Source organism: Pholis gunnellus (assembly GCF_910591455.1).
Source record: "Pholis gunnellus genome assembly, chromosome: 17".
Taxonomy (NCBI): Eukaryota; Metazoa; Chordata; class Actinopteri; order Perciformes; family Pholidae; genus Pholis; species Pholis gunnellus.
This window is the reverse complement of record NC_136544.1, coordinates 13,031,116-13,056,360: the sequence shown is the minus strand read 5'-3', so window position 1 is coordinate 13,056,360 and position 25,245 is coordinate 13,031,116. Positions and strand designations below refer to the sequence as shown.

The window sequence follows — 25,245 nt, the reverse complement described above, 5'->3', positions numbered from 1 at the left end:
GCATCCGGCAGGTGGCAGATATAATTAAGATTTTTATTTATTTTTTTATTTTAAAACCTCTTTATTGCAACCGAATATTACAATTATTTTTAATACGATTCACAATCAAGTTTTAAAGAAAAGCTTAACAGTTGAATATGCTTTACAATTTTTCCGTTCGCCTTATTTCCTGCTTCCGTTGACAGCCATTCTTGTCGACCAATCAGGAAGCAGTAAATTGATCCAAAGAACTCTTCTGACCAATCAGATGTTTGTTTGTTATGTTGTAGAACCACCCGCCGGCTCCGCAGCAGCAGAAATCAAGTTTGACATGATTTCCAGTTGAAACAGTTTCAGCAAACAGCTAGAAGTGTCTTTAACGGATAAAAAAACATCGTGCCAACTAATAACTTCACTATGTTTGCTATTAACATGCTAAACAACAGCGTCACATAGTTATCGGAAGCGATAACATCTCGCTCCAGCTAGACCGACAGGTAACTTCGTCGTTACCTGAGTTACCTGAGCAGTCGCGAGAGAAGACACCTGGCTCCGGGAAAATGGATGTAGTCCGGCAGTCGATAAACTTCGGGCTCGATCCTGCAGCTGTGGCTTATTCTATGACCACAGTGGGATCTGGCATGATAAACAACATATTTAGCTTCTACTATGTCAAACTCTTTCTCAATAAGTACAAGATATCAGAGGGAGCATTCCACCAATCACAAGTGAGTGTTTTATCTTGACATAATGCTGTTCTTTGTATGCAAATGTTTATCAAAATAGATAACAATAAAGCTGTTTTCATTAACGATTAAGCTGTTATATCTTTTTTGTTATGGCTCATTCATTGTTTCAGTCATACAACAATAATACATCCTGGTAAACAATTAAACTCGTCAGGCCGAGAAGTTGAGACAGGATCCTGTACGACCAGGCCAACGACATAGGTGTCCTCACATTTGAGAAGCTGGAACGAGCTTCAAAAACAACTCTCTGTTGATCGACTTATCAGTAAACAGTTTGAGCACTACTTGAAACATTTACATCAATATCTCCACAGGTGGTGTACATGATGTGGAATGCAATCAATGACCCTCTTTTTGGCTACCTGCAAGATAACTCCAGGGTGCCCTGCTGCTCTCAGAGACGTCTCTCCATCCTGTACGGTGCTCCCCTCTACTCACTGGCTTTTCTTATAGCCTGGTTCCCATGGCAGACCTACGCCCCCGGTGACTGGCTGAGCGGTGTACACTTGATGGTGGCGCTGTGTGCTTTTGACGCCATGCTGACTTTTGTGCTGCTGGCACAATGTGCGTTGTTTGCAGAGATTTCCAGCCACCATCAGAGCCGACTAAGACTTGTAAAGTACAGCCAGGTAAGGACTTTGTATACCAAACTATGCCTCTGAAGCCGACAGGGTAACTGTTTATCCCTCTCATATCCCCCACTTTTTATTTCCCAGGTGGCTTCTCTCCTTGCCTCCGCCAGTGTCCTCTTCTGTGGTGTGTTGTCCAGTAACATGGAGGACTTTGCGTCCTTCCAAGCCTTCAACGTGCTGATCGCTGTCCTGAGCTGTGTCTGCATGCTCTACACGGGCCTCCACAGTGCGAGCCGCTTTGATAACAAAGGATTTGAATCAGACGCAATGGAGTCTCCTGACCAGACTTCCCACCAATCGGGCTTTTCTCTCTCCATGTTAACAACTTTGACGTGGCAAATTCTGAGCAACAGGGACTTCCGGCTTTTTGTGTGCATGAACTTCTTCCAGGTTTTCTTGTTAGCTTTCTTCAATAATTTTACCATGATATTTGCTGAGTACCTGATTCCTCCAGATGTGCTTCCATCACTGGCCAAGAGCATCATGTACGGAGCGGGATTCATCTGTCCACAGGTATTTGTCCCTCAGTGGCTTTTTGTGTCCTTTTGTCCTCCCGTTACCTCAAAGGACCATACTTACTGTTACAGCATAGCTCATGGATACGATGCTTCTAGGCAGCCCACTCTCAAACTCACTCGGATGTCAGAGCTCTGTAAAATCACCTGAATGCAACAGCAAGAACATATTTGTCATACTACTTTATAAACTCCTACTTTATGTTTATGTGCTGTTTCTGACCCCTTTTCTCCGTCCCAGCTGTTAGTATTGAGCTGTCAGCGTCTGCTCCAGGATGTTGGCTACTACCGGATAATCCTCTTCATTTTCTACACGGAAGCTGGAATGGCAGCTGTGATGCTGGCACTCGGTCCTCAGCACTACTATTTTATGGCATTTTTCCTCACCGCTAACATGTAAGAGGTCTTTTTCTTACAGTTTCTTATTACAGTTTATTATGACTGCACTTTGATTGAGTTATGCCTTCAGTCTCTCCCTTATCTTCTTTGCAGGGTCTTAATCCAAGCAGCCTTCAGTCTTTTTGGTTTGCCTTTGGCTGACGTCATTGACACGGACCTGCAGAAGTACAAGCGCAGGTAAAACATAATTATCAGCATACGTCCACAAACTCGGTCATTCCTAACAAACAAATTTACAGCACGTCATCAGACAATAAACATGAAATTAGACGATAGCACATTTTTGTTACCAGTGCCAAATGATCTATCTAATGAAGCCAATCCATCATGTTTTTATTCATTTTATAATCAAACATATTCCTGTTAATTGACTGGTGATATATTTTGCCTCCTCTACAGTTCCCCTCTCTCCTCCATGGTCTTTGGGACGAATGCTCTGTTCACTAAGCCGGCCCAGTCGCTAGCCCCAATGATGGTGCTCAATATCCTCAACCAGTTTGGATATGAGCAGCTGAAGGACGCTGGGAGGGATTCAAATAAAAGGTAAGTCTGACAAAAACATTTTTGGTTGTAGATGGTAACCATTCTGTTGTAGTACTAATTCAGTATTAAGTAATATGCGTTTGCTCCCCTTGGCTTAGCCATAATCTTTATTTATATTATGAGACCATCTCCCAAAGCATGCCTTAAGTGTTCAGTTTAATATCCAGCCCTCTAAACGTGCCACTATATTATGAAACTAAACTTCCAGTAAATAGATTTGTGATGGATTGAAATGAACTCTTAGAGGATGGGTTCACTCTTTTTCAGGTGTGTCTTAAGAGAATAGTCAGGTGCCCATATGAACACTGTTTTGCTTGCTGTAATCATTCCCCCGGTTCATTCTGGCTAATAAGAGGTCCTTTCCTATTGCACTTGTAAATGATGGGAATACATTCCAGAGAATTTCGTACTAAAGCCTCATGTACACTCAGATCAACTTTGGAATATATTTTTGTGTAGCACGAGGACTGTGGATTTTGTCATCTTTCACTTTGGGACCACGTCAGGAATTGATCTCTTCACAGCCAGCGTGAACAGAAGGAATTATTACAGCCAGCAAAAACACACGGGCCCCTTATCATTTCATTTTACAAAAATATGAATCTTTCAATTGAGTTTCTAAGGAATGGGAGCCGGTTTCTCCCTGGAAGCAGCAGTGGGAAAGCCAATCTATAAACCTTTATTCTACTCTGGAAAATGAACATTTGTAATGTAAAGTATACATATCTTAGTGAGTGTTGTCCTTAGTAAAATCATTGATCTTAATGGTTGGTGATTACAGCTGGTCACTGATAAGCCTTAGGATTGAAGTAGAACTAGCAAGACGTCATGGTGATGACTTTAACTTCAACTAAAGCAAAGTGCTCACACAGAAAGCTCCTCACTTAAACACAACTTTTAAAGCTCAGATACTTTGAAGTAACAGCAGTTGCTTTTTTCCCCCATCAAGTTTATTTTCAACTGAATACATGTCAGTATTTCAGTCTTTATTTTCAAAGGTCACCTGTAATACGATTGGTACATAACATTGTGCAACAAGGGAAATGGTGACATCTAAATCGCAGCAGTACTAGATAGATGTAAGCATACACACACTTGAACAAAATGTCTCCTTGTTTGCAGCGCCTCAGAGAGTCTCCACAGTGTCATGTTCTACTTGGTGTGTCTGGTGCCCATGTGTGTCGCCGCTCTGCAAGCCCTCGCTTGGAGGCCGTTCTCCATACGCAACAGTCACACGGTCGACACAAAGTACGTTGACGGCTGACTTCAATATTTCAGTGTTCAAAGGAAGCCTGTTGCTATTTCTTTAGTTGGGATTTGAGGAAATTATTTTTGGCCAAGTACGAGATTACGTTCCTTCTTTCACTGATTATACTGTACTGATGGTGTGTGTGTGTGTGTGTGTGTGTGTGTGTGTGTGTGTGTGTGTGTGTGTGTGTGTGTGTGTGTGTGTGTGTGTGTGTGTGTGTGTGTGTGTGTGTGTGTGTCTGTGTGTGTGTGTGATAGTTTTGACAAGAATTGGTGAGCTAAGTGTTTCATACTGTAGTGAAAAATACAAGTATGTATCTTTTTTTTAATTTTTTTTGTTAAAGCTTTAGCAGCTAAAGGTTCAAGACTACCTCCTATGTAGGAGCACATACTTAAAAGGAAGCTAAGTACAAAAACATTCAGGGACTTTGACATTTCAGGATTGATTTTTGGTTTTATGATTAGTGGCTTCAGTGCATTTCTGCTTTAAACATGAGCACAATTATCCGTTTGCAAATTATAACCAATACTCGAGGAGAGCTTAAATGTTTTACGTCAAAACGCGGCTCACACCATTCAGGCTGAATCTTAGGACATAGAAGGCAGAAAGGGAAGAATTCACACACACTATGACGAAAGGATGTTTGAGTAAATGGTATGAATCCAAAAGTTCATATCACAGCTTTATTGTGTAAAAATGCACATTGACATGTAAACATCCACTTTGACTTCATAAAGTACATTCTAAGGTTAACTGTCTGGATTCTTTCTGTTGGTATTTGCATGAAAGTTATTGTACAGAATATGAAAAAAAGCCACTTCAGCACCAAAAGTACAATCTTTTGCTTTATACTACAGCCACTGCTATTCTATGTAAATGCATCAGTCATGTGCCTCTAATGTCAATACATTGTTTAAAATGATTTCATGTTTTATGTCCAGTGTTTTTGCTTAATAATGCGTTTGTACACGACTATTACCAGAATGTTGAGACAAGTTTGTGATTCCCGAATTTGTCGTGAAGGTGTGGGTCAATAGTTAATATAATCTTGATATCATATTATCAAAATATTATGAATCCCCTTTAGGGAGTTGGCGTTGTCTTCTAAAAGCCTTATTTCCACTGTTGCACACATCTGATTTCCACTTTCAAAAGTGAACAACATGATCTCTGTTTCCTGAAAATGCTGCTTTCTATTCCTGAACATTTTAATTATTTTCTATCAAATATGTTTACCATTACAAATATATAGAAGAAATTAACTTGAGGAATTAAAATCATGTGTTTCTGAATTGAACTGGATTTTCTTTCTTTATTTTCCCATGTAAACACCGCCCCGGTTCTTAAAAAAGGTTGAAGGTTCTCCCACATTAATTACAATCGACAGAACATAAATACAACTATAATGCCTTCAGAGAGTCTGTCCATCACTGCTGAAACTGAAAAATTGGAGAGCAAGGTGTTTGTTGTGGTTATGTCTCACTTCATGAGAAAAGGTGAGCAAGCACACGATTCACTTGCAGCCTTAGATGATTTGCTCCCTTCCTCTGTCACATAATGGCGTCCTCTGTCAGGTGTTTCATGGCATCAGAATTTCCACTCAGTCCGGATGATGGAGGTCTTGAGTCTGTCGTTTAACCTTTTATGACACCAAGACATTTTGATAGATGTCATCCGTTGAGGTCTTGAACTCCGTGCTTGCAGCCTGCAACGAGATTAAATTGTATGTGAAAATGACGGTAAGACTACATGTGTGCTGTAACACAAGCTATGCAGAAGTGTCATGCTTACTCAATCTGTCTGTCTGACTAAATCGAACCGCAACATGCTGCAACGTTATTTACCTCAGCCTGAGGACGGTTTCTGCTCACAGTTTTTTTGCCTTTGTCGAAGTTCCTTTTGTTGTACATTTCTTGCAGCACATCACGAAACTGTGCTTTTTTAGTTGAGTTTTTCTGTTTGGAAAGTTTAGAACAAATTTGTTACAAATCAGAGATATTTGGAGATTTTTTTTTCTTTCTTCCAGGTGTTGAGAAAAGCTGGTCAACAACTGCTTTGTCAATTGCGGGGTGTTGTAAGAGCCTTTTCTGGCCAGTAGTTCACACAGGCGTTGGTTCCTGTTCCTCTTTCTGCTTCTGTTGGCTTTTCCCCCGTTTTGTAAACACATCAAACACAAATGAAAGAAACTCAGATAGTTAATTCCAACCTTGTCAGTTTTGGGCACACTTCTGCAGACGCTCATATTGCAGCCACACTGGAACAGAGAGGAACACACATTTCACAACAGTACATTTCCAGTATTCAGTCTCATTTGTATGAACTTCGTTAGATCTTAAAAACATTTGAAATGAATATATGAAAGTATTTTACCTTCTTTATCATAAGTGCCACTATTGCCGTGCTGTAGATGGCCAAGAGGACACATGATACCCACATAATGGGCCTCAGCATTGTTTTATATTTCTCTGAAAACAAAAGAAAATCTGTCTCTCCCAATTCATCTTAAATCAACACATCTGGGCCTCATCTGTAATTTTAGACTCTTACCCCTAACCACAAGAGTTGCGCCCAACCCTACATGTTGGGCGCCGGGTGCCGGGTCTCCTCTCGATACTGCAGCACAGTGGTAGATCCCGCTGTCATTAACGTGAAGTGACTTGATGTTTAACGATGCTCCGTCCAGGCTGTACTTCAGAGAATTGCTACTCAGGTTGAGACGGCGATGGAAGTTGTCCTTAAAGGTAAACCACTCATAATGCAGGCCTGTGGCTGAACAATGTGAACGGACGATACACTTGAGAACAGCACTTTGTCCGGTTTTCCACCACATCATCTTGTTTGGCTGTGATAAGCAGCTCTCATCTTTCTTCACGCTCTCTAGAATGAATAGACGAGACATTTAACAGATGAAACATTCATCTTCTAGCCCTAAATGTTTCAGAGAAACCACAAAACTACTGTTGAAAAGAAGCTGTTATGCCTAATTCTTATTGCTTATGTTGAAAAAATAAATTCGCTAAAAAAAAACGTGGTTCCCTAAAGGACTAAGATGCTATAAAAAGACATCTTACCCGTTACTGGCAGGTAGCTGAGCAGGAGAGAGAGCCAAACCAACCGGTCCATGTCTGAGGCTTGGCAGTTTGTGAATGATCTCATTATTACTTGCACGAGGCTGACAACATGGGAAGTCGGTGTAATGCACTTCCTCTAGACTTTGTTCCTACTTATTTTCCTATCCTCCGCAACTCAATGGTAACGCTTTGGATTTTCATAAACAAGAGGCATTTAATTGTGTTTTTATTAAAATTGCATGATAACGATGGCATTTATGGTATCAAGTGTAAATAGATTTACAGATGAATGTAGGTCAGAATGATGACATTTTTATGTCATTATAAATCAGCCTGTTATCGCCAAATATGAACAACATTTTCTGTAAGAAGTAGTAAGAAGTGAACCATCATCTCTGTGTGTAGGCGATGGAGCAATCTAGGAAAGGAGGAAATTCAGAAAGCAATATGTAATGTAGTGAAATGTTGATACAGCCGAGCAAACTTTTTAAGGGGGTAAAAGACAGCTAAATATCTAGATTGGTTTGCTATATATAGTATATATACACGTATATATATTATAATGTTATAATATATAATTAAATACACAGTGAAGCTGGGACTTTTACGGGCCCCTATAGCCTATAGGACCCCACTTTGCCCAATTGGAAAACCATCTTTAATGACTTGGCAGCATATTGGCATTAGGGCTCTGATGTTGATAATATAAAGCTGCAACACAAAACAAATGCAAAAGTACATGTTAAAGGCTGGATTCCTACTTATTTTACAAATGAATATTTTACCAACAGTATGTAAAGTTGCTAGAAAATGAACTCCTCCTTGACCAGCTTCAACATCAAATAGCAGCCTACATGTTAATACACTGGTAATGTGTAATTATACCATCTATCCTGTTACACTGGGTAATTTTATCAAAACGGTAGTTAAATGCTGCCGGTCCCACCCAATGTAATGGGCTCCTCGTCATTCACACAGGGCTCAAGCCTCTGCTCCCTTTCCGTCCAGTTTGTTGTAAGGCGGGTCTTCTCGTGCTGTCAATCAGATTCTGATCCAATCAGAATCTCTCTGTGTGTTTTCTCACGCCCCCTTCCACGTCGACCTGCACACTCGCCATGTTTTCAATCCTGTATAGCCCAAAGACCGGCTCGCTGCTAATTTGAGGAAGAGAAGCGGTCACACATAAGAAAGCATTTAGTTTGAAACGGTCTGCTTCAGAGGATTAAAGGGACATCTGCGTTAGCTGCCCAGCTGGTCTTTCATTCTGCAACAATGAACGTCTTCAGACTGACAGGAGACCTCTCTCATCTGGCTGCCATCATCATCCTGCTACTCAAAATATGGAAAAGCAGGTCGTGTGCAGGTGAGCAATAGCTATAGTTTGTTTGTTGTTTCCCAAACGTTTCTGATTAACTTTGCCTTTCTTTAAATTGCTGTAAACGGTCGTTTTTAGCCTCATTTCTTCTTAACCAGCCAGCTCCATGCTAGCTACAGTTAGCTGCATGCTAATGTTTCCAACTCATTCATTTGAGTCTATGGCTGATAGCGTTAGCAATCAATGGGCTAACTGCTGATAACAACCAGAAGTGGCTGTCTGCACCTCTATAACTTCTTGCAGCAGTCTACTTGCTAGTTTTACTAGAAATATTTAAATTTAAAAGTCGAAGTCAGCATGTCAATATAGCTTAGCATCATCTAACGTTAGCTTTGTTGGGATTGCTAGCACGAGTTAGTTAACCTTAACTATGCTAGCTAAACTAACGGAATGATGCTTAGTAACGTCCGATGAATTAATACGTTTATTCGATATTTTTTTAGCGGTGGATGTTCCCTCCTTCTGTTTCGGATTGTCTTTCTCTACACATCACCAGTCCATCTTCTCTTGCTCTGTTCATTTGAGGTTCGGTGCTCGATTTTTTTGGTCTCACTTTTGACGTGGCGTTCTAGAACACGCTGCGGAAGTAGATACTTTTTTTCTCTTCCCATGATTAGTCTCTCTCTCTCTTATAACGTGTGATATGTATTAATCTGCACCTTGAACCACACAGATGAGAATAGTTTGTGGTGTGCTACTTCCGTCATTTGAAGTGCGGTGATTGGCCCGCAAAGCTGGTTGATTGACCGCAGGTTCAAAGTTAATGGAGGTTATGTTAGGTCATGTCTGTTGATGTAGAATTTAGGCTAAAGTGGTAAGATATTACGTAGTTTTTATATACATCTACGTTATATCTTCAGTTGAACATTTTTCTTACGGAGAGATTTATTTTAGAAAATCTATAATCTGTAAATCAAGTCAATTTAATTTCTATAGCCTAAAATCACAACCCATACATTTGCCTTTAGTGGTATTAAAAGGTGGGGAAAAAATTACCAAAAGCTCTCTCTTCCATCATTGACAGATATAGAATAGATGTTGTGTATAATAGATAGAAAGTGTAATTACACATCATATTAGGTAAGTTAGGTGCACACATACATGAAGAAAGTGTATCAGAGAAGATATTGATCAACGTCAAAGTGTTCCCAAGCGCTGATAGGACTCTGAGACCTCCTCTATCATAAAGACCTGGACTAGACTATACTTACACTGCATAGGCAGAGAGACAAATATACGCAAAGATGCAGAAAACACTAAATCAATCTCCTGGAGGGTCAGGACCTGTTTATGCTTTTTGGGGATTTGAATCCCTCCATGGGTGACTGTGGCTGAATGGAGAGGGTTGGCGGTTCAAACCCTGGCTCTGGCACCACTGGTTGCATGTTGATGTGTCCTTGAGCAACCCTTAAAATATGCTGTGCCTACGGTATCATAGAATCTGAATTGTAAGTCGCTTTGGATAAAAGTGTCAGCTAAATGACTGTAATTTCATTTAATGTAATGTATTCCTGCATGAATTTGGCTGAGAAAGGTTGCTGGGCTTTCACAGGGCTACAAATCAGATCAATCAATCAATTTAATTTTGAGTTTATTATTGATTATTTGCAAGGTTAAGAAATGCAATTAAACATAGTAAAGGTGAGGGACAGATGGGATGATTTATACCTATAAAAACAAGTCCAAAAGATTGCAGATTTTCCGGATACATATTCATCATGTTTCCAGTAGAGGTCACCGTTCAACAAGGAAACGCTTTTGTGATTCATTGTTTTCTATTCATGTGACGCTGTTCTGAAGTTGCTGATGGTTCAACACAAATGTTAACTCTGCTTGATATCTCTGTTAAAGGTATCTCTGGAAAGAGCCAAATCCTGTTTGCTATTGTGTTCACCACACGCTACTTGGACCTGCTCACCTCCTTCATCTCGCTCTATAACACATCCATGAAGGTAAGACCCGAGTCCCGTCGCAGCTCTGACCAGCAGCCTTTTCATACAAGTCCCTCACTTCTCGCCAGTAGCTCCAATGACAAGCTGCTCTGCTTTGTTTACCAGGTGATCTACATCGGTTGTGCGTTTGCCACAGTCTACCTGATCTACGCGAAGTTCAGGGCCACCTACGATGGCAACCATGACAGTTTCAGAGTGGAGTTCCTGATTGTTCCTGTCGGGGGTCTTGCTGTTCTCATCAACCACGACTTCGCTCTCCTGGAGGTGGGTCCGATCCTCTCGTATTGTTGTCACACTGTGACATAAGAGCTGACCACAATGTCTTATCCTACTGTAGTATGCCCCGATATTAATTTTAAGTTTATTCTATTCCTGTTAAATGTATCCGTCATCAGATCCTGTGGACGTTCTCCATCTACCTGGAGTCGGTGGCAATCCTGCCGCAGCTCTTCATGATCAGCAAGACTGGCGAGGCCGAGACGATCACCACCCACTACCTGTTCTGCCTGGGCCTGTATCGGGCCCTCTACCTTTTCAACTGGATCTGGCGTTTCTACTTTGAAGGCTTCTTTGACATGATCGCCATCGTGGCCGGTTTGGTCCAGACTGTCCTCTACTGTGACTTCTTCTACCTTTATGTCACCAAAGGTGGGTTTCCTGCTTCTATCCTCCATTATGGCGTTATAGAGATAAAACTAGGGAAACGATAGAGTAATTATCAGACAATACATGGAGAACAAATACTGACCAATTATTATGTTTCCTTCTTCTGCTACAGTAAAAAGCTTAAAAGAGTTTAAGTCTATTTTGACACAACACACAATGCCTATATGTTTGATATAATTATTTCTCCAGTTCACACTGGCCCTGAACGAATCACTTCCTAGAGTACCTTCAATGAAGGAGCTCTACAGTTCTTGTTCCCTGCAAAAAATCCCCTGCTGAAGCTAATATGTGGTTCTATCAGTTTGAGTTTCCTGAATAGAGTCGTCTTTTCGCTCTTTATATTCCTGTCCGTCCACAGTAGCTCAGCAAGGAAACACTGTACCAGGAAACACACAAAGGGCGATTTGTGCTCGTATTCGGTTTTGAAGTACGCACTTAAAATTAGCATTGGTTGAACTTCAAAATCCATTTTCCCCCGAAACCACGACTGTGGATTTCTTTCCTCATATTACTTTCAGTGGCATTAGAAAGAAATGACTTGTGAGTAAAGTCAAGACAGTTCGAAACCTTTCCTTTACTAACAATACACTCTTCTATCACATCGCAGTGCTTCCAAAAAAAAATGTATTTAAAAACTTATAACAGGAGTGGCCCCCAAAAGGTGTTTGGCTCGTACTTTCTGATGGCCCAGCAACTCTAGAGAAGAAGTCTTTAACATCAGTTTACTAGAAACATTTCCAATTTAGATTCTGTATCTTTTTTTAAGGGAGTCCTGGTCAAGACGGCAGCATAAAAGCTTCACATAAAAGAACAAATAACAGACCTGAAATAAAACCACAAAAAGGTTAAAACACACAACATAAGACCTTTCACATAAAAGAAACGAGCAGGTTTAGTTCCCATTTGTTTTATGTTGTAAAGCAGAAGTAAATATTCACAACACACTCAGCAGATTGTCTGGTTTGGAGCCAGACGTTTTCAGTCTTTTTCATCCGAGTGCCTCGTGCCATTTACTTGAAACGGTAAATTACTAAAAAACAACATGTCTCTGTGTTACATCTTCTGTGTGGAAATGATGTCTTAAGCCCTTGATTGTTTTCTAAAATATGACATCGGTCTAAATCTCTGCGGTTGGAAACGAAAACAGGAATGTGCACATGGGAATTATCTTTCTCTCTACTTCCTGGAAGTATCTGGTTTTTATAACCACTGTGAGGCTACGTCTGAACCCACATCAATGAATTCCCCTTTTAAAAAACTCCTTGAAAAGGGAAGCCGTGACACTTTTAAACCTGTCAAAGCAAAGTGGTGTAAATCATCGGTGGGAGAATGTACACCCACCGGCCCACTGACGTTTCCTGACTGTCTGTCCTTCTGTTTCACTCCTCAGTGTTGAAAGGCAAGAAGCTGAGCCTGCCGGCGTAAAACATGCAGAAGGAGACGGAGACTCCCAGCAGACTCAGGGGGGTGAGGGGGGGGGGGGGGGGGTGGAGGAGATGAGATCACGTAATCTCGTGACCTACAGCAAAAGATGCCTGAGGCAGAGAGACAACTATCAGGGGGGAAAAACACTAGATCGCTGATGGATCTGGTAAATGCCAACAAATACCAGAGCTGAACAAAAATCATAGCCGGTCAACGTTTGGATTTCTGCGTTCAGCATCTTGCCTTAAACTTCTTTTCTTTTCATTGCTGTTCAAATTAGGAGAAAAGGCTCTTTTTTTCCCTACATCTGAGGTGTATACGCTTGTTTTTTAATTTTTTTTTATAATGTCACAAATAGGGTCGACTCTGAGAAGTACCTTGTTTGACTTGGTAATGAAATGCACAAATGTACAGTCTTATTAAAGAGTGAGATAAAGAGGTAATGTATCGGAGTGCCTGATGAGGATGCCTGATGTCTACTTTCTCACAATATTTTTTGTTACTTTTGGATTTTTTTGAGTCTGCATATACTGTTATACATGTACCGTCTCCTGGAATATTCAAAGATGCCAACAAACACGTGCATTTCGTAAAAGCATTGCTTTCTAAAATTGCTCAAAACAACATTTTAACTCTATAAATCTGAAGCTTTATTTGTAGTTTCATGTCATGAAATAAATAAATGTAATGTCAACAGTCAGTTGGACAAAGATATCAGTATTTTCAAATGGTGGATATCTCATTTGGAATGAAACCTTTCATGTGTTTACTGATCTTTTCCCCCCTCGGCTTACTGTATTGAAGAAAATACAATGCATCAGCTTTAATGTAAATAATGCTACATCACATTTTGGATGTAGATAGAGCTCAACATTTGTTTCTGCTAGCATTTCACCCCATTAACAAACTTACCAACACCTTCAAACGCTGACTTGTCGGTTATCTGAAGGTTCACTGAAGTTGAGAATAAAGCAATAACGTATCGCCAAATGATGATTTTCTGGGATTAATATCCTTTAGCACTATGACTGGTTGAGACATTTCAAGTGTGAACTGTGTGTCCAATTAAACCGATTTGTAATGGTGCTGGTCCGTAATCGAGTGGTGTTCAATGGGTTCATTTCTATTAAATTGAAAAGCCTCTTGATAACTACATTTTATCTTTTCTTCATATTAGTCATTCTTTATGAATTTCTTTCAACTTTTTATGTCTTTTTTTTTTTTGTTGCATGATATCACCTCCATTAAAGATTTTATGAGAATCACCCTTCGTTGCTGTTTGATTATTGAAATCATGCGAGAATAGAAGCACACAGTTTTTGACCACTAGTAGCGCTGTGTGATAGAGGAAGTGTTCAGATCCTTTACTGAAATTAAAGTATAAATACACCGTAAAGATACCTTGTTACAAGTAGAAGTGCTGCCTTACTTGTTACTTCAGTAAAAGTATGCAACTATGATCAGGAAAATGTACTCGATGCAGAAAAATATCCTCTGTGACTGTTGTACTATTAAATAAACGTTATACAGAACATAATGTTAAGTAAACTCCGTTAATTCCAATAAAGATTATTGCAACCAAAATGCATATTAAGGATGGACTTCTTTCCCGAACTCATCTCAAGGTCCTTGTAATACACGTGGGCTCTTCTTTCATGATGAAACATGTAAAGTAGTAACACCGCTTAGAGAGGTCCATGTGTGCCGTGCAACAGGTTGCATTTTTACCGGATAATATTTTGCCAATCACGCCATTGTTTCTCCATCTCTGTTTGGACAAAAGACCAGCACAGATGTTAATCCTGAGGAGCATTTATTCAAAGCCACATTACATAACATACAACATTGTAACATAAACATGTAACAGTTATTTTATAGGGATCCTCTCAGTTGACTAATCAGTACTTTTAAACGATCTAATCAATTAGTCGACAAAATCATGAGTGCAAGTCCACTAAGAATGTCTTCGGTTGAGGACAGCCCTAGTTATTTTCAGTGCATTTCTTTTTGCCCTCTAGGCGTGCACATCAGAAATCGGCAGAGATGAGCCTACACAACACACACAAGCATTTACAGGCTGGAAATCACAATATGGAAAATGGAATATCACATGGCTTATTTGGATGAATTACACTGTAACGTTCATATCTTCTCTTTACATTCATTACCTGAAATGAAACACCATTTCAGGATAAATCCGTAGTGCATATATAGAATATGTAGTACAGATTAGACTTAAGCATAAGTCTTCTGTATTTGGATATTAAGGCAGTTGAAAGGTTATTCCATGCTTTGGCTGTTGTAGACATTTGATATGTCTACATATATCATTTTAGAAAACAATCTTTAGACATACAGTAACAATCGGGGAGTATTTGTGCTTTGAAAGTTAGCTGCATACGGTACATTCAAGGGTCTGGATCCTCTGAATCCCACCCACTTCAGTAGTGCTGACTTAAGGTTGCTGACACTCAAGAGAATTTTAGCTTTTCCACATGAAAGTTGACAATCGAGAGAGAAGAAGAAGAATCAATACTGCATATCCTCCAGTTTGGAAGTGTCACATTCACTCTCCTTGGACTCTCCCGGATCCAGGACTTTACCTTGCTGGAAGGATAAAGGACAACAGAGAAGAAAATAAATACAATGCAGAAGCAATGTCACAGGTTTAAATACTGAAAATACACTGTGTGTTTGATTTGCACTTGCCTAAGTATTTTTTTTCATTGTATTTTAGCCTATTTGTTTTTATGTTTATTTTATACTTTTTCTCTTCCTACCTGTGTCTTTTTTGACTTATTTATCTTAAACAAAGTTTTATGCACTTTTCCTCTTACCTGTCTTTTAAAAAAAAAAAACTCATTGAGCTGCGTATAAAATGTGCTGTATAAATAAACTCGCCTTGCATATGAAAGTTTGTAAACTTTGATTTCATCACTGGCTTTTCAGTATAGACTACAGATTGCCATATCCTGAAGGCTGAACTTACCTCGAAAAAGACAGAGTGTGGTTAAAACAGGGATACAATAAAATCATGTGAGGTCATATTTTTCTTTTAAAAAAAAATACACATTACCTTGGTCAGACGCGGGTAATAGCGGCTGACGACCTTGGAGATGGTGACATAAAGCGCATTAACGACGAGTGAGACCATGACAGAGAAGATGCAGATGCCGGGGAGCACAGACAGCAGAGTCAACCCTCCTACAGACAACAGGAACACTGACAGACACACAGGGAAACAACACAGTTTTGGGTTATTTAAAAGTAAGCTCCTGCTGTCATACGAGTACATTTTAGATTGTGGAAGGCTGGAAATAGTTTTTGTCATGATTACACATACCTTCAAAGAAAACAAAACCCACTGCCGTCATAATAATGGTAACAAAAGCAAAAGAGAGGAAAAGTCCAACAGGCAGTGCAGCCATGCCGCCAAACAGCAACACTGTGAGAGCTAAGAGAGGATGTCTGCTCAGGTACTGTCCCATTCTTGTGTCCATCAGCAGTTCCACCTGCAGAAGAGACAGACAGGATGCAGCTGTACACTTTCAGATAAAAACAAACACACCTCTCATTTGATGATGGAAAAGCAAACGTGTACACAAAGTTAAGAAAGATTTTAGTTTGACGGATGAAGGTCGTTTCTTGTTACCTTGGGGTCACCATAGAAGCGGTTCATCAGGTTGGTCCATCTTCCCCACAGCTGCTGAAACTCAGTCACACCGGTCCTGCTGTTGCCGTTGTGCCCCATCCTCAATCGCATCTGACCAGACTGCAGGACATGAGTCAAACCTGAGTCAGCCTCTCACAGCTAGCTGGTGCATTTCTACTTTTCAAAGTTAGATAGAGACTCTAGGATTCAAGTGAGGAACAGTGACTGTAAACAGAAAACAGCTGTATAGGCTTCTGTCTCACACCATAAAAGACTTAAGAACTTTTCTGAAGACATAATAACAAAGTTAACAAGTACAAACCTGAACAATGTAGTAAACCTGGTTTCATTCACAGCTCACAACATACGAAACTGTGTCCTGCAGTTGCCTCAGTCACTCCTTTTAAAATAAACACACCTCTTTGTCTTCCTACTCCTCCTCCTCCTCCTCTTCCTCTTCCTCCTCCTCCTTCTTCTTCTTCTTCTTCTGGATTCCTGGTGGAGCGACTCTAAAAGGCGTGTAAGTATTGCTGCTGCCACCTGCTGTTCACCAAATATGTGTCAGCACAAGAATGGGCGCTTTGTCTTTCTGAAGAATGGCTTCAGGGTTAGGTTATTATAGATCATATTCATGTGACGTATTTTCTAAATTATTGGGAAAAAAAATTCCTCTACAATTCATAAAATACATAATTAGAATTGGTGACATCAGTATGGGGGCTTAAAGTTAAACCAAATACCTAAATAAATGAGAAAACAAACAACAACAATTGAATACATTAGCAGCCTGAATAACCAGTTAATCGTAAATAAATAAAGAATATATTTGTGTATATAATTATTATATACATGTGGAAATAACAGAAATGTATGCTAATCACTGGTATACTTATTACTATGATGAGTTTATTTATCGTCACGATTGTTCAGCGCCCTCCTGTGGTCACGGGGAAGAACTGCAGCACTTCGTCTCACTAGAAAGCAGCGTTAGTACATATTTCTGTCCGTCTGTCTGTGCATTTGTGGATATGTCCTTCTCATATCTTGGCAACGGTTCATCGGATCTACTTTACACATTGCAGGGGACCGAAGGTCCGAATTTGGTGCCATTGGGACGCGTTCAATATTACCCAGTTTGAATAAACAAGTGACCAGCGCTCTGCGCAGCAGCGGGGGCGCAGCTTCCGGGTTCTGAATGACGAGTCCAACGTGTCACCCATCGGGCCTTTACCTATGTTTGCTGCTGGATGCAGGATGTAGGCCTATTAACGTTAAAACCAGAGGATGATCATGGCCTGTGAGTAACCTGACACTTGGGTGTGTTTCCCCCCTGAATACAACCCCTGCATTTTGTGTACTGTAAGACTAAATAGTAACTTTAACGTTACCACTAATTTAAATAATAAATAATTAAAACACCGTTTCAGATTTCAGATGCATGCAGGAGATGATTATGACAGTGTCGTAATAGATTATACTCAGACATTTTTATGTCTCTTAGTCGTAGAGTTGCAGCCCTTTTGTTTTGTCTGAAACTAAGCATTTGAACTATTCTAATTCATTAGCTTTTTCCTGCCTGCGTTAACCCCAGTTTGACCTGTTGGTGTTCTGTGTTATTCCTGCTGACAAAGTAAACTCTGTTTTTAGTGCGCCCTGCTTTTTGACTGGTTTTGGGTCAAAAGCAGTATTTCCCAATTTCCCTTCCTCCTACTGTCACTGTGCGTATTGCTTCAACTTTTGGTTGCATTCTTAATATAACTTCTGCTATTACTGTCTATTCAAGTACCTGTGGAGTCATTTACAATCTTGAAATTGTGTTTCAGACAGAATCAAGGCTTTACCTAAAGTGTCTAACATGCTTTCACAACAGTAAGAGGAACAAAAAAACGAGAAATGTGGGTATTTCATTTTATTTTATTATTGAGGCGACTGTTAGTTCAAAACAACAATAGCTGCTCCTGCAGAGGTTTGCGAAGAGCTGAAGTAGAGAGAATTTATTCATTGTAAGAAGAGCAAAGAACGGCTCGATTTTGAATTGTTATACTTTGTGAGTCACATCTGAATCTGCAATGTAACCAGTAATATTTCTCAGTGTGGTAATTGGTAGTACTACAATGTTGTACTACACTGAAGATGAAACACACAGTGAGTAATATGTGGGAGCTGGGGGCCTTATGTAACTTATTTTTGTGTCTTTTTTTCTTAGAATAGTAACATAAGTCAATATCTTAACATCATAATGAATCTATGGCTGTTAGGGGGGTCCAGGTTTCCTACCCTGCCTAACAGTAAAGTGGTGTTTTTTGCCCGTGAACCGGAGTGTTTCCGACAGTGAGCGGCTGCAGCTTGTGTGACTCGACTATTTCATGGCAGGTGTTTTGCTCAGGACTCAAGGGAGCCCAGTGTTGAGTGTGAACTTGTTTGTATGAGCGGCCTTTGAGAAAGCTGCAAGCAGCGACACCCCAGAACAAGCATTAGTTGTACTAGTTGAGTTTGTGGCAACGGTAATGTCCTCATTATAAATGTTACTATCAAGAACAACAAGTAATGCAAAACTAATTGCAATTATAAAGAGCTGTTTTCTGAAGTGATGCTACAGGTCAGACCAGTGACATGACAGCATGCTGCATGACTACTTAAGAAAAAGAAGACATAAATACTCATTATTATTATTACTACTACTACTAAAACTCTTCTTTAGATTTAATCTGTTCTTTGCACTACAAAAAGGCAGTTTCGCCACCTGTACAACCACACATCTTATCTTCCTTCTCTGCCGTATTATTCATTGTCATTAAAGGACCACTTGCACTAATTATGATGGATGTCATGGCCAGCCTTCTCTGCTTCTGCCTAATTGCGCCATAAACCACCAATCATCTTTATTGGACAGGTGATGAATGATCTATTAATTTGTTTCTGTCTTATTGTCTCTCAGGTGACCAGTATTATGGGCGACTTTAGCCACGGACTGAGGAATCAATTAAGATCTCTTTCCCGAATGTCTGTACAGAAATAAGACGCCGTCCAGTGCCCACGTAAGTACAAACGAGGGAAATCGCGACAGTATTTCTCCCCAGAGATCCAGTCGACGGGGTTCAAAGTTGACTTCACAGCTGTCAGACTGAAACTTCTACTTCAAGATAATTACCACACTTTCTGCCCTTCTGCTCTGTGCCGCTACTAGACGACAACAGCCAGATTTCTCTGCGAGGCTGATCAGAATGTTAAATGGCTGAACTTCACCACCACCGGGGATTACTTCCTCAATCATAAATGTGAGTTGCCATGGCCACCCACAAATTAAGTGTATCCGCCTAGATTTCTGGATGGCATTAAATATATGTGGGCACATAATTGCGAGGGAAATGGCAGTGTGGTCTGTTTTGAACGACGCCAAAGAGAGACACCCCCGGGAACCGCTGGTGACAACTTACTGTATTTGAACCCTTAATTGCTGCCGGCCACACTAATTAATCACTCTCTTTTTGTATTGAGGGGAAGGCAATGATTTGGTGAGAGAGAGAGACTGCATCTACCTCTCCAGACTGCTAAACGCAATGAACTCAGTGAACCAAGGCTTGTGAGATCGTGTGTGTGTGCAGTTTGTGCATTCGTGCACACAAAACAGGGAGTTCCCAGTAGTTAATATATATAAGACTTTTCCTCATCAGATTACGCCTCATTTCCCCACACATCGGCCCAACACGTCACTTGATAACAAGGCCTGGGTGTTAAACAGTAGACAGTCTTTGCTGAGAGGTTTCATCTTCTGTCACAGTTGAAAAATATTTGACAGAGCAATCGGCCTGTGGCCAAACAATCAATAGTTGAACAGATCTCCTTGCAACTCCTCATCATTGGTTACATGAGGCCCTGATCAGGCAGAGCGTTGTTTCTGCAGCTTTACGTAATTGTTTTCAAGGAAATTTCTTTTAGCATACTTTTGGGTTGCTGGGCGCCTTGCGCTTTTCCACTCAATGCTCCTTGTGTTTCTGAACGCCTCGAGCTGAAATTTATTTTTAGCTCGTAGTAAAAAAGTGCCCAACGTCATAAGCGTTTTTCTTCACTGTGGGGACGTTTGTGGTAAACTCTTGAGTTCTATGAGTCAACCAACCATAGATATAGTCAGATATCGCTTAAAACTTAGGGTAAGTTGTTTTTATTGATTTAAGGGACAGTGTTGAGGATTCAGGGGGACTTATTGGCAGAAATTGAATATACTATTCATTACCATGTTTTCATCAGTGTATAGTAACCTGAAACTAAGAATCGTTGGGTTTCTCTTACCTTTAGAATTAGCCATTTCTATCTACACCTCTTTACTAGAGTCCGCCATATTGGGCCTTTTGCGTTTTTATGTTACCTAAAGGCCACCGTAGTTATCCCACACGCTTGGAAAGTGTGTGGGATGCAATCTGCAACCTCACCACTGGATGCCACTAAATTCTACACACTCGCCCTTTAAATATTAGGTAGCACACAGTGCATGGTTTGTGTTAAGCTAACGGTAGCACTCATGCGGTGATTGCCTGTCAACAATTAATAAAAAGTTATTCCGAAATTTACAAGAAAAAAGAGCAAAGTCTAAAAAAATAATCATAACTGATGATTTCCTCTTCTGTTAATCATCTTGTGACCCCTCAAATGTATGTTGTGACCCCTTGTCTGCTCACTACACTGCAAAGTAGAGTATATAGTATACATACCAACAAATGATTACATTTTGTTTTTCCCAGCTCCTTCCTAGCTGTCTTTTGTACCAAAAAGTTCTTCCACAACTAAAGCAATTATGGATTTTATTCAAATGAGGTCATGGCATCAACAATTCATGAAAAACAGAAAATCATATATATATTTAATGTACCTGTGAAAGTGTTGTTAAACAATGCACTGCCTCAGTGTGAACTGGGCTGAACTCAATATTATCAATCACTTTCTGAAATAACCAACGTCAAGCAGTCTGTACTGTAAATCATGCCACAAAATATATAATGATATTACTTGTTTTAATCTGTAGCAGCACATACCCATGTGTAGCTCAACTATTATTACATATATTATCATAATATCTGGTTTGTTATTGTTTTGCCATAAACCTCACATTAAAATTACATTTTGGCCTCACGAGTCATGGGATTGCAGTTTACCAAACATGTTTCAAATAAGCCACATACAATGGTTTAAGCGTGTTTTCCTGCTGAACAAAATAAGAAAGGTGACAGTAACAGAGTTGTTCTACAGCTCCCTGAGACAAATGACTCAAAGCAGCCCGCTCCTCTACTAGATGAAAATTGAATGTTCTTAATACGTCCCTTATACCTGTGGTGCAGAGATATATATACGAGTGTATGACAGCAGATCGACTGTGCGATATGTCCACTGGCACGTGCCGAGAGTAGCGCAACATATTGCAGCCAGGATGTGATTGATGGGCTGTCAGTAAATTCCAATTTGCATTCGCTGATTGTAAAAACTAATCACTGAGAGAGGAGGGGCATGAAGTAATCTCCTGTGGTTCCATGCTAACTGATGCATGTCTACCTATCGGTTCCTGTCCTCCGGCTGGGGAGAGCCAGAGGCTCAAAGAGAGCTCCCTGGAGGGTGGTAAAGGACGGAGTGCTCGTAAACCTCTCTAAAGCTCACCAACAACAACATCAGCAGCAGCAGCATCACTGCACACATAGAGTACACACAGGAGGATATACATTGTTACAAATAAGAATCCTGAGAGATGTTGTATGTTTAAAGGAAAAGTTTGCATCATAGAGGAAGATTACTACTCTGTCTGTATTGAGCAAGCTAGAGCTATAGCTAACTTAGCTTAGCCTAGAGATGGGAACGGGGGAAACAGTTATCCTGGAGGTCCAGGTAACAAAAGCCACCTACCAGCACCTCTAAAGCGCACTATTTCACAAGTTGTATAGTTTGTTTAATTTAAATGTAAAAATGCTTTTACTTGCAATTACTTTCTAGAGTCTCTGCTGGTTGCAAGTCAACTGGTCCTAGCTAAGATATAGTCCAACATGTAGCTAAGCTAACGCTTCATATTTGCCTTATAGACCTGAGTGGTGACAATCTCTTTGTCTGCAACTGAATGAATATATTTCCCAAAAAGTCAGGCAATTCCTTGAAGCAATAAATGCACCGATAGACTTACAAACAATCACGTTTTAGGAGTCACATGTTGCTTTTGTCAGCACATTGTACATCTCTTTTGATTAAGCCCAACATCAGGCTTGTTTTGTGTATCACCCACTTCATTATGGGCAGTGATTGAATTTGTGTTTCTCACATTCAATTATAATGAATCAACACCGCCGCTGCAGTCTATCAGAAAACAAACTTTTAATAACAAAGTAGTTTGGACATTTTCAAAAGTTGGGTCAGTGGGTTTATGGTTTTATATAAAAAAAAAAAAACAGAACCTGAAAGAAAAATGGACCTGATCAGCAAAATGCTGTTACGTTGTGTTGTTTGTACTGTACTCCTCATCAGATATGCATGCGGCTCCGATGTGTTGATGGATTTCCTGTTGCTGCCATTCGTTCTTGCATTTTGATTAAAGAGGGAGACGGCTAAAAGATGAAGCAGGATTAGTGACAGCCCTTCAGAGAGGATAGAATAAAAAGAAGAAGGAGAGGTCGTCATTAATACACCCTCATCCATTATTTGCTGCACCTTTGTGGGAGTCTGACCTGGAGAAGACCTTTTGACAAGAGAAAGAGGAGGAGAGCATAGAGAGAGGATGAATAAGGGGGGCGGCATGGGGCAGCAAGAGGAGTTCCCCTGTCTCATTAAACCTGTGACCATCCTTTTGTATTTTTCATCACTTCCCAATGTGTCCCTGAGGAAGGTGGGGAGAGCCTCTTCTGTCCATGCGCCACAGCTTTAATGTCAGCTGCTGAACTCGCTCATTAAACCTCGCTTGATTATTTTGGCTCCTAGGGGAGGAATTCCTGCAGCAGTGTGTGTTTCGTGCATGAAAAGAGAGCTTTGGATCGATCATATTTCATGTGGTTTCTAGTGCTGCTGCAGTGCGCCACATGGCAGAATATCCTCTGATCAAACTGTTTCGCTCTCTTTCACCAAACACATCTTTTATGATGCAAACATTAACAAATTTGTCAGGTGCATGTGCATAATATCTCACCCATACAATACTGCCGGCGTCAACTTCACAGGTGACCTTTTGTGTCTGTAGTTGTTTGGACTTGCAGATTGTTTGATGCTCTAACCACCCTGAATTAAGCACTACTCCAACATCAAGGTGCTGTGGTTAGCTAGATGAAAGCAGAGGGGGCTGCACGGCGGGTAATACATTAAGCAGGCAGGTATTCAGAGCCACAGGCGAGGCAGCTGGGGAGAAGGACTAGGTGTGATGAAAGTGGGATTAGCATGGATTCATCATCTCGCTCTATCACAGAAAAGCCATGAGTGCTACATGAAGCGACTCAGCGATTGTCAAGAGATAAGCTCAACAGGTTTGTTTGTTAAAGTAGCACAAAGTACCTTCATATCTGACAAAACGTCAAATGATCAGCAATGGACGTATTGTATACTTTAGGTCCCAACCCATAAAGCCACTGACTTGAAGGGGCTTTAGGGTTATTCTGCTGATGGTTGGTGGCAGGAGGCCACACAGAAACCTATAGCATTGCACCAACAGCAGCAAGAAAGAAGAAGACGATGAGCTGGAAAACATGTCAACGTAGGGTGTAAAGTAGTAAAAATAATGGCGTGTCGGATTCAGCAACAGCTCCTAACTTCAGATAACTCTGTTAATGAGCAGCTTAAAAATGATGAACGCCACCTGTGCGTACATAATAATTGTAATTAGCATAATTAACGTCCCAATAATACCATATAAGGCTACGCATCCTACCCGTTATGTCCTGTCTTGTTTTCGGGGATGCATAAAGGAAAGTCTATAACTTGAAATGGTGTCACCAGCAGAATAAAGGGACCTGCTATAGCCAAGGAACTGAAATAAAGAAGAAATGGCGCCACATGAAAAATGTCTCGCCACAGAAAGGCCATCGATGACTGCACCCGGAGGGGGTTAAATAATTTAAGATGTTCATATTGATAATGTAACGTTATACAAAAGTGTCAATAGCCAATTTAAATTAATGGTGATATCTTTTATATTAATACATTTAGAATTACATTAGCCTTTATTTCATATTGCAGAGCCAAACAGGATGTCAGCATACATTTTTAGTGTAATTTATATTGTGTTTTTAAACAAAAAAATTGCTTCAAAGTAATGAAATACATAAGTTATAAGTGAAAAACTTCGATAGCATGGATAACAGTAGACTAATTGTGCATGACTCCTACGACCACGCTGGACCACTCGTACATTGCGTTCGTATCGAAGTGAAAATTCATAATATGAGAACATTTGTGAATTTGGCAAAGTCACTCGTACAAGCCACTGAAGGAATTTGTTCATACAAGTGGTTCTTACATGACACCTATGTTTTGGTGAGAAACACTGAATGTAAACAAAAGTTGTGTTTGTTTACCAGAAAACTCCACAAGGAGCCTTTTAATTCTCATTTATTACAGTCTAATCTAGCAAAATACTTTTGTGGATGTGGTTTGATCGGGTCCGATTGTGGCCGTCATCACATTTAAATCAAAATATTTCAACGTCCAGTTTGGTGCACCGGAGCATGACATCACCCTTTTTCCAACTGAGCTGAAACATCACAGACGTGAAGCTGTGAACTAACCAAAATAACTGTTCTGTTCGATGTGTACATTGAGTGAAATATTCAAATGTCAGACTCTTTCATCAAATATTGATATTTTAGGAATTTTGAGACCCCCCCCCATTAGAAATTAGAATATAGTTCTGTGTGTTTGAACAGTGTTAGACTGCACAGCATGGGTTTAAGAATGATTTTACCACCGAGCACAATACTGCACGCTGCCTGAATCTAAACCTCCAGTTAAAGAACCGCTTTGAAGCGCCGACACGCCAGAGTACAATTTTGTCAAGGAGTAATTTTCCACCATCTGCAGTCCCA

At 40.3% G+C, this 25,245-nt stretch overlaps 4 protein-coding genes across 6 annotated transcripts; 2 read left to right on the top strand and 2 right to left on the bottom strand.

Annotated features, from left to right (window-relative positions):
- Nucleotides 1-299: 299 nt before the first annotated feature.
- mfsd13al (major facilitator superfamily domain containing 13a-like) lies at nucleotides 300-4,081 on the top strand (the record flags this gene model as incomplete). Of its 2 annotated transcripts, XM_079178055.1 has the most annotated exons (8): nucleotides 300-707; nucleotides 1,043-1,211; nucleotides 1,308-1,357; nucleotides 1,445-1,873; nucleotides 2,117-2,271; nucleotides 2,368-2,451; nucleotides 2,674-2,817; nucleotides 3,940-4,081. In XM_079178055.1, the coding sequence occupies exons 1-8, from the start codon at nucleotides 540-542 to the stop codon at nucleotides 4,079-4,081; spliced, it is 1,341 nt and encodes a 446-aa protein (XP_079034181.1). In that variant the 5' UTR covers nucleotides 300-539. The 2 variants fall into 2 exon arrangements, with proteins under 2 accessions (XP_079034181.1, XP_079034180.1); XM_079178054.1 differs by having other exon boundaries at nucleotides 1,043-1,357.
- A 128-nt stretch (nucleotides 4,082-4,209) lies between these two features.
- On the bottom strand, nucleotides 4,210-7,192 carry LOC306709777 (immunoglobulin superfamily member 6). The gene is made up of 6 exons (XM_079178056.1): nucleotides 7,138-7,192; nucleotides 6,614-6,943; nucleotides 6,437-6,531; nucleotides 6,273-6,320; nucleotides 5,911-6,021; nucleotides 4,210-5,771 (listed from the first exon to the last, which is right to left on the bottom strand). The coding sequence occupies exons 1-6, from the start codon at nucleotides 7,187-7,189 to the stop codon at nucleotides 5,709-5,711; spliced, it is 699 nt and encodes a 232-aa protein (XP_079034182.1). The 5' UTR covers nucleotides 7,190-7,192; the 3' UTR covers nucleotides 4,210-5,708.
- Nucleotides 7,193-8,261: 1,069 nt separating this feature from the next.
- On the top strand, nucleotides 8,262-12,597 carry LOC306709313 (ER lumen protein-retaining receptor 2-like). The gene is made up of 5 exons (XM_079177393.1): nucleotides 8,262-8,500; nucleotides 10,364-10,464; nucleotides 10,570-10,728; nucleotides 10,860-11,112; nucleotides 12,521-12,597. The coding sequence occupies exons 1-5, from the start codon at nucleotides 8,410-8,412 to the stop codon at nucleotides 12,553-12,555; spliced, it is 639 nt and encodes a 212-aa protein (XP_079033519.1). The 5' UTR covers nucleotides 8,262-8,409; the 3' UTR covers nucleotides 12,556-12,597.
- Nucleotides 12,598-14,366: 1,769 nt separating this feature from the next.
- LOC306709554 (lipid droplet assembly factor 1-like) lies at nucleotides 14,367-16,662 on the bottom strand. Of its 2 annotated transcripts, none has more exons than XM_079177736.1 (5): nucleotides 16,626-16,662; nucleotides 16,208-16,327; nucleotides 15,899-16,067; nucleotides 15,632-15,777; nucleotides 14,367-15,162 (listed from the first exon to the last, which is right to left on the bottom strand). In XM_079177736.1, exons 2-5 carry the CDS (start codon nucleotides 16,316-16,318, stop codon nucleotides 15,085-15,087), a joined length of 504 nt encoding a protein of 167 aa, XP_079033862.1. In that variant the 5' UTR covers nucleotides 16,319-16,327; nucleotides 16,626-16,662; the 3' UTR covers nucleotides 14,367-15,084. The 2 variants fall into 2 exon arrangements, with proteins under 2 accessions (XP_079033862.1, XP_079033861.1); XM_079177735.1 differs by lacking the exon at nucleotides 16,626-16,662 and adding an exon at nucleotides 16,530-16,601.
- Nucleotides 16,663-25,245: the final 8,583 nt, after the last annotated feature.